The following is a 10,141-nucleotide window of genomic DNA, read 5'->3' as shown; positions in this document are numbered from 1 at the left end:
TGTACCAAATTTCTGTTAAGTTGGTTCAGTAGTTTTGGCCTGAAAACGAGACAGTTACTTTCGCATTAATAAGATTAGTATGAATAATATATTTTACTAGCTGTCGCCCGTGAATTCGTCTGCGCACTGTTAAAAAAAACAATAAGTAGCCTATGTGTTATTCCAGAGTATGTTTTACATCTCTGCCAATTTAACAACCCTTATCATTTAGTGGTATGGAAAATAGTAGTCGATTCTGAGACCTACTGAACATGCATATAAATTTTCATAAAAATCGATAAAGCCGTTTCCGAGGAGTATGGTAACTAACATGGAGAAATGAGAATTTTCTTGAAATGGTGGATGTTGATGATGGGATCACTCTCAAACCAAATATACACATAAAGACTGATTCGGAAAATATTTATTCTAACTCAAACATATTGGATATAATTTAGTTGATACAAGATTATTATTAAATATGTATATAAAAGTTAAACAGTTATTTTTGAATACTATACATCTTACTTATTTGAGAATATAAACGGAATTAATTTATTATAACATACGTCAATCTTAAGAAAATAATACTGACATTCCTTATTTAAAATAATTAAAACATACTACATAAAAAGCCAAGTAGGTCAGAATTATCAAAGGAGTATGTATAGGTATATTCTGAGATTACCAAATCAACACACCCCCTTAATCTCAGAATATACATCATAACAACAGACAAATACAAAAAACCCAAATATTTAAAGTTATCAACAAAACACCAATAATAAAAAAACAATAATACATTCTCTTAACAAAACCACACTCTAAAACCACAAGAAAAACACAATAAACTATAAAGGATGGAGATATTAAAAATTCTGTAAAAGTTTCTCTTAAAAATTTCATTTGAATTCCGTTAAAATATATATTAGACTGTAAAATATTTGACCTTGTATTAAAAGTCAAACCACAAGTCCAAAACTGAGCAAAAGAAAAATGAAAAATTCAGAATAGAAATTTCCTCCAATAACATAAATTCAATCAATTCACACCCACGCTTCCACTGCCCGAATCTATTAACTCCACCAAATTATCAACATCAACAACCCTTACACTAACACTTTCTGCAACAACAACAACATCAACAACTTTCTGCAACAACAACAACATCAACACAACAACAACAACAACAACAACAACTCCAACAACAACAACTCCAACAACAACAACAACTCCAACAACAACAACAACTCCAACAACAACAACAACTCCAACAACAACAACAACTCCAACAACAACAACAACTCCAACAACAACAACTCAACAACAACAACAACTCAACAATAACAACAACTCCAACAATAACAACAACAACTCCAACAATAACAACAACAACTCCAACAACAACAACAACAACTCCAACAACAACAACAACAACTCCAACAACAACAACAACAACAACAACAACAACAACAACAACTCCGACAACAACAACAACTCCAACAACAACAACAACAACAACTCCAACAACAACAACTCCAACAACAACAACTCCAACAACAACAACAACAACTCCAACAACAACAACAACAACAACAACAACTCCAACAACTACAACTCAACAACAACTACAACTCAACAACATCAACAGCCACCCTCTCTATTCTATCTTCATTTCTTCAACCATTTTTTCACAAAACACGTCATCCGCCGCTGCACTCATCTTTTTCAACACCGTCGATGGTCACCTCTTCTTCTCTTCTTCAACCGTTTCTTCAAAAATCACTTCATCCGCCTCTGCATTCATCATTTTCAACACCGTCAATAAATGGCAGATGGATCTTTGACAAATTTGTTTGCAACTGTCACTCTTCCTCCATCTTGAAAAATTTGTTTGCAACTAATTCTTGCTCTCCAAACAGGAAAAATGCTCCAAAAAATATAAATATCAGCATTTCTGGGCCCATAACCTCTTGAAATGGCGGATGTGGAAGCGTCCTGGGCCCATAACCTCTTGAAATGGTGGATGTGGAAGCGTCCTGGGCCCATAACCTCTTGAAATGGTGGATGTTGATGATGGGATCACTCTCAAACCAAATATACACATAAAGACTGATTCGGAAAACATTTATTCTAACTCAAACATATTGGATATAATTTAGTTGATACAAGATTATTATTAAATATGTATATAAAAGTTAAACAGTTATTTTTGAATACTATACATCTTACTTATTTGAGAATATAAACGGAATTAATTTATTATAACATACGTCAATCTTAAGAAAATAATACTGACATTCCTTATTTAAAATAATTAAAACATACTACATAAAAAGCCAAGTAGGTCAGAATTATCAAAGGAGTATGTATAGGTATATTCTGAGATTACCAAATCAACAAATTTTATATGTAAGATAGTAAGGATGGTGTAAGCTGTGTTTAAAAACCGTAAAAGCTTTATTTATCAAATTAGTTTTCTTTAATTACTATGTCACAGTTTCCAAACTTGTACATAAATGTCACTTTAAATGTCAATGTCAAATTCAGTCAATTTTAATTCCTTGTAAAATGGTCGTTTTATTTCTAGTCTTTTTTAATAATTTATTTGAATTTTATTAATAAAAACATTAAAATTTGTGACAAACATGACTCAAAAAGAGGTAACGATGGAGGAGTTGGAGGAAACGGTTAGAATTTATCATTTTTCTTAAGTAAACATAGGCAGGGCATACGGTACCTTATTTAGGTCAATGAGCCGACTTCTATATATATAAATAACTTCGGTTAAGCGAAATGTAAAGAGTGTTAAGAAAAGCATGCCATTGAGAAATATTTTTGGATAATGAGGAAACCTACACTCTATTCATCTTGGCTAAATTCAGATTCTTCATATTTATTCTTACTCTAATTTTAATCACGTCGTTAATAAAAAATGATAGACTGCACTGTTTTATAAAAGATCATAACATCTGATTTATCTACTCCAAGAAATTGTAATGTGAAGGCTTGTAACATCGGGACTATTCATAGTTAAATAAGGTGTAAGCAAATATTAAAGGTAAACACATTATGTAGGTGAAATGCACAGACCAACAATTGGACCTGATGGAGTGGAAAATGGATGCTGTAGAGAAGCAACTTGCTGAACCAGTCGACAACCAGGAAGTCTGTGTTATGAATTTGCTCAAATCAGTATCTGAGGTAAGTATTAGTAAAAGGAAAACTATATTACATGATATTAATGTTATAAAAAGCTGAACAATGCTTTAAAGAATATTAGGTTGAAAGAATAATTGCATTAAATCAGTTATCAAAATAAATGGATATTAATTTACACTTAAAAATTAATATCTTATAGTCTCAGTTACATTTGAGACTTATTTGTGAAAAATTGATATTTTAAAATGATTTCATTAAGGTATATCTAAAAGAATATGTTTTATTTTCAGCTCCGTGGTTTTAGGGTTGATGAAAGGTCAGAGAAATATTAATGTCAAGGTGTCATGTTGCTCACAACTTGGGGCTTTTCATTCAGTTAAATACTATAATAATTGTGACCACATTCAGAGTTGTGTTTAACTAAATCAGTTTATTTGTGTAAAAATTACTGACTGTTTGTTATTTTTTTTACATTATTATAAAAAATGAAAAGTCTCAAGATAAAGCTGTCATGCTTATTGAAGTAGACTGGCTTAAATGTGGTACAGAATTTAAGCTGTCATATAAAAACCTACTAAACAGGGTATTGCTTCATCAGTACATATTCCCGTTTGTCGCAGGGTTGTCATAATTTAATAAATATTATTGATGTTATAATTTGAGTGTTTAAAATATTTTTGTACTTCTTGTGTCTTTTATACCAGCTGGGTTATATGTTATGATTTGAAATTATAAATATTTAATCTATTTCTTGTTGTTACAAATCGGATTTGGAATGGTTTTCCGGCAAATATTGCCTTGTATTAGGATATGGTTCAAGATAATAGTTTAATAGTGGGATTTGAACTCACAGCCACGTGATCAGATGTCCTAAACTTGGGCTGTTGGCATGTGGTGTATAAACATCTTAATTTAATGTTGGTCAATAAAGACACCTTTCTAAAATGCTATATGGTAAGAAAAACATAAATTTTTATTAGAAATTATAAACTGTCTTTTACATTAAATTCATTATGTATGTTGTAATCTATACATACTAATATAATATATATTTTTTGTATGTAATAAATAAACTCAAAAACTACTGGACAGATTTCAAAAATTCTTTTTCCATTAGAAAACTACATTATCAATGAGTAACATAGGGTATGTTTATTACTAGTTTTTTTTTAATGCAGCGTCAACAAAATTGTAGGTAAAGACTATTGAAAATATTTTATATTGTCTATGACCCAGCTGAGTAAGAATTTATTTAAAAAGATAGTTTTTTTTTAAGACTATTCATTGAAATTGAACTATTTGACAGAAAAAACATCTGTTTAAAAAAGCTATCTTTATTTCATGGTATCAGACACAAAAAATTGTTGCTTCCTACATTTTTAATTTGACCTATTTTGTTTTTCAACCACATGATTCATAATATACTTCAAAAGGTGTTGCCATATTCATTTCATTATAATTGATAGTTAGGAGCAGATCGCTTGGTCAAATACTCTATGACCAGTTTGCTAAGAAATTGTATTGTATTTGTATTTCATGTGTTAAAAAAACCTGTGGTTGCGGTCAAACTGCTGTATGAATGTTTGGAGTGTTGAAAAAAATTATTATTTGTTCCAAATGAAAGCCTAAATATTGTAAACAATGGATATAGAACATTATATGACCTAAAACATTTAAATTTCGAAATATTTGTAGAATAGTATTCTTTGTCATATTATTATTTATAAGGTTAATTTATGGTACAATTTCACTTCAATCTATGTCACAAAAATAACAATTTTAAAGGAAAATATAAAATAGTGTAATGGCCGCCATGTATGGAATTTGACGTTTATATGTTTACAGTTTCAGCTTTCAGTTGGAATGGGTTATATTGTTATAAAACAAAGTATACTGATTGTTGTGTCCATATAGGTTCGTTCAGAGTATCAGCAGCTGCGGCGTGAGCTGGTGGAGGTGCAGGCGCTGCAGCGCGAGCTGTCATCGCGACTGCGCGCGCAGCTGCGCCTAGTGCACGGCAAGTTTGCACGACTGCGGCAGCGCATCGCCGCTGCGGACCCGACACGCTAGCCACGGGCAATACCGGTGCCTATAAAATGCCTGTCTTCTCTAGTTTTCATCCTTTGTTCACGTGATTTTGTCTCCTCGGTACCTGCTGCGTATCCATAGCAACGCTCGTTGCCATGGTAACGCTTGTTTATTAACGATATGTTTGTGGCGGTTGTTATAGGTCGCGTCTCTCGCAACATGTAATTCGAAATTGTAAGCCATTAAATTTGAATATTACTATACTAGCTGTATACGTACATAGACAATTTTATCGTTTTTCGATTCCTTGTTTTTGATAAGGTTTATTTAATATTTAACATGTTTGTTATGATAAATATTTATGAACTTAATCTAACTTAGCTGGAGACTAAGTTTAAAATGTATTGAAACAACGAATAATTGTAAATTGTGTAAAATTAAATACGATGTAGTTATTTTGGGTTGGTGCCATTTTTACTTAAAATAGAGGAAATTTTGCACCAATTTTAGTGCCAAAAAAGAAGGAGTCAAACTTCTGTTTTCTATAAACATTATTAGAATCAGAAATAATATAGATTAAAAAAAATTCTTGGCAGAATCTAATATAAAAAATAAATATATGCTACTTTGTAAACTAACACTAGTCTCTAGGGCTTTCTAAAGTCTAGATTAAGAACTAGTCGTCTCAGCACATCTGACTGTATAGTTTAGTTATTATTGTAATAGTACATTAAAGCGTTAATTGAATTAATCGTTTGTCTAGAATTTAACAAATTGTAAGTTGGTGCTAATAATGTTTGAAACATGTTGGAATCCGATACAGTTTTTTTTAAATTTATTATTTATTCGTAGAGTTTCGCACAAATACTTAACCTTCGTACTCAGAGACACTAATTGTCACAAGATTGACACACAAGAAATCATTACACTATATTAATTATTTCAGATGTCTGTTAATTTATTAGAATTAAAATTTTAAAGAACTATTCAATGAAAAATAATCTTTTTCATTTAATATTTATGGTTCAAAATAAAAATAATCAGCAATATAAATTGTTAGATAAGTCAATTCTCATTCTGTTGGATGTAGATCGAATTTACGAGTACAGTCGAGTACTAAAATGTGTAGTGAATAAATTAAATTAATTTTTATAAATATAACAAATAGATACAATACTTTATCTCAGTTTATAATGTATAGTATTTCTAGATCTTAATTATTTTGCATGTTAATTACAATTAGATATTGAATTTTTTGGATTTAAAATCAAAAGACAAAAAAACATTATCGTACTTATTCTTTGATGAATTCACGTAGACAATTTCAGCCATCGTATGCGGAAATAAAACCTCTTAATGACAATTTTTTTCATTGTTATTTTGTTAGAAACATTGCAAAAAATTTGTAGCAGGTTTTGTTTATATGTTTTAGACGCTTCACCATTTTGAGGCTATTACTTATATTAATTTAATATTAAAACACTATTCGTATACTTTACGTAGTGTATTGCATTTATTTTTTTTTATTTGTAGATTGTTACGCTTTAAAGTAAATTTATAGTAAAATTTTTAATCGCACATATCGTATTGCATGTTAACGTAAGCACTCATTTGGCGGGAAATAAGACGGAGGCCATCTTGTTTTTCATTTCAAACATATATACATGAATTTTGTTTAATTACTATGTAGTGGACTGTATTAAATGAAAGTTCTTCTTGATCGGAGATGCTAGCGCCTTTATTTCTCCCAAACGATTGGACAATTTTGACAATTTACAATAGCTATTTATACTAAGTTCGCCGCGGCTCCAACAAACGTAACACTGTGCCGCACCGTTCTTTAGCGGGCTTAAGTTAAAACAACGCCGCGTCTTTCGGTGTCGGTTGATAAAGGATTTACAAAGAAACCCGCCCTTTAGCGGCCCGCTTTGGCGACACAAGATAAACATTGAACCGACGATAATTCTTTGAAATGTTAAACGTGTCGCGATGCGAGTTCAAGGGCGGCACGTGTAACATGCGTTGGTAACTACGTCGCCAACATACTATATGATTTATTTTAAGAAATATAAATTTGATATATTAATGTTTTCTTATAGCATATAGTAATTTCGTTAAAAAAGCGAAGCGAATGCTGCCTATAAATAACTTCAACAAATTGTCAAAGCACTCTCTACCTTAAATGGACCGTAGGGGACGTAAATAATTTCTCTTCTAAGACGTCCCGCCCCTTCCAAATAACCCATCCCGTTCTATTTTTACTAGGAAGGGATGGGAAATGGAAAATGACTACAAACAGTCCTCCGGCACGGATAATGATTATTTTCTGATGTTATTCCTTTTGTGATGGTCCTTCGTCTTATTTGTACGTAGTTCACATTAGTAGTAAGGAAAATACATGTCTGAAACTATGTTAAGTCGTAATTTCTAAATTACCAAGTATACCTGATTTATCTAGACTAGATTAGTTGTGATGCCCTTAATGATTTTTGATATAATTTTTACACTAGTGTTCCTAAACTTTGACGTTGAATTTCTAATGTTTTATGTCAAAGTTAAATGTGTTTGTGACTGTACTTTTAGTATAATGCTCTATAGTATAAAACTTGTAGTACTTACTATTAAATTCTAAATATGAATATTCAAATATTTAAATGTAAAATCAATTAAAAGTGAGCACGAAAATTGTTGGGTAGTTCTAAATTTATGCACTTGTCTATTTGTATTTTGTGTTCCTTTCTCAATGTTTTGAAAGGACACGACAAAGGACAATCACATATTTATTACACAAATCGCTATTTCTGTCTAAAAATCGACTTTATTTTACATCTACGGTGCTATTTGTATAATTTTAAACTAACTGTATACTGTATTTTGTGGGTAGATGTAAAATTTTCCATATAAGTTGGTTATTTTGAATCAATATGACGGTTTCACTTCTCTTATATGTCGTGATTTTCTCAAAATTTGTAAGGATTTTATAAACTTGTATTATTATTATTATTTATTAAATAGTTATAAAATGTTATTGCTCATTTTTGTAGTTGAAATTATTTTCAAATTTCATTAGAAACTTTGAATGTCCAATAAAGACAATACTGCACTCTATTCCTATCTTTAAATAGCTATTATATAATTATAATCTGAATATTTTCCATCAAAATAATCACCGATTTAACCGAAATATATATTTTTATTACACATTTTATTTTAATGTAAAATTAGAAATACACAATTTGTGAGTTGTGATGTCTTCGTTATGATTTATCAAATAAAAAATATTTTACAGTCAATTCTTTTTCATAGAATCCCTTACCTTTATTCAAACTTCTTTAAACGATTGGTTTATCTGTGTTTTCATTGTCTAAATACTTGTTTAAAAACATAATCAATCACATTCTCGTAAAAAAAACTAGTTTATATATTTTAATTCAAGTAAAAAAGTAGCGGAATTTTGAGGAACATATCAATAAATAAAACAAAAATAATTTAGTTTAATATATCATTTATTCTTTTGTACTTAACAAATAGAAATATAAAGGCGTCTGGAATGCAAGGAGACGGACACACTCGTTGTTACAGCGGTTAATGTGTTACAAATATATTGGACTGGAATTTTTAACCAAACAAAATAACTACATATAAAATAGAGCACCCTGTAGGTAGCTTGCACCACGTGAAAAGACGAATAACTGAAATACAGAGCAAGTTTCTTGTATGAACAAAGAGAAATTGCTTCACACTTCTAGAACCTTCCACGTAATGGCTACCAAATACAGCATCCGATAAGAAAAATCTAATTTAAACTAAGAACCATACTATAATACTTGTTATTGCAACATTTTACAAACAAAATGTATCACAGATAGACGAAAACATGAGCACTACCTCAAATCATACAAACACATACATACACTGACATTATTTACTCAGAGAACTTGTGCCGTAAAATGCTTTAATTAAAACTATATACGAGACGCGTCGCCAATAGATCTAGGTTAGGTCTAGGACTACCATTAATATGGTCTTAATCGAATCAGTTTTTTTTTATATTCGGTTATTACATTCTTCGGTTCTATAGGGGGAGGCAGATACCTTTTACTCCCCCCCCCTGGCGACGCCCAAAGCTTTTGTTTTTTTTGAAAAAAAAAATCGATCATTGGGTAATCGCAGATTAAGTTAATATGTGTATCCAAACTTTATAACGACAAAACTCTTAATACTGTGATATTAAAAACAAATTTTTCTCTAATTTCAATCAAAGCATTAATGACATTTAAAATTACCGAAAAAAAAAAACTCAAAATGGCACCCTGTCACGAAATAATATTCAGCCTTAAAAATATCTAAATTAAATCTAATTAAAATTAATTGTTAATAAATTATATCAAATTAATATCGTTTAAATTTTAAAGCCAATTTTTTTTTCGAAATAACGGATTACATTATACAGTTAATGGATATATTATTAAAGCATTTAAAAATAATAATGGCACAATAATCTATGAATGCTAAAATTACGTAACAGAGACGGAATTGTACAGTAAAATATATATGAAAAAACATATTAAATAGATAATTTTTTTTGGAACGAAGTTCCTTATCGCGCGTTGTGAAAGGGGGCTAGACGGAAAAAAATCTTACGAAAAGTTGTCACGACACTTTTTGCTATAGTAAGTATGTTAACGACGAATGAGCGCTACTTCACCATGGCAACGACGTGACAATATATAACGAAAATTCATAGAAATAAAATGTACTTCTTGTGAAGACTTAAGTTTTTTATTAATAGAATAAACATTGGTTCCTTCACTAATTAATCGAAAGGAACTTCGTTCCATCCGGGTGTCCCTTGACACCTCTCATGTTTTGTTTTTTTTTATACTTATTTATTTTTTATGTTACATATTGTACACATTTTGCTATATATTTTATAATAAAAAATTGCGTTACAAAAAATTGTAAATGCCAT

The 10,141-nt window shown here is 30.3% G+C and overlaps 1 protein-coding gene across 1 annotated transcript; it reads left to right on the top strand.

The window, feature by feature from the left end:
- Positions 1–2,538: 2,538 nt before the first annotated feature.
- Positions 2,539–5,449, top strand: LOC106714591. Its single transcript, XM_014507665.2, has 3 exons — positions 2,539–2,669; positions 3,058–3,183; positions 5,056–5,449. Exons 1-3 carry the CDS (start codon positions 2,628–2,630, stop codon positions 5,209–5,211), a joined length of 324 nt encoding a protein of 107 aa, XP_014363151.1. The 5' UTR covers positions 2,539–2,627; the 3' UTR covers positions 5,212–5,449.
- The last annotated feature ends 4,692 nt before the right edge of the window (positions 5,450–10,141 follow it).

This window comes from Papilio machaon, chromosome 21 (assembly GCF_912999745.1).
Source record: "Papilio machaon chromosome 21, ilPapMach1.1, whole genome shotgun sequence".
In the NCBI taxonomy this organism is placed as follows: domain Eukaryota; kingdom Metazoa; phylum Arthropoda; class Insecta; order Lepidoptera; family Papilionidae; genus Papilio; species Papilio machaon.
This window is presented reverse-complemented; position numbering and strand designations above follow the sequence as displayed.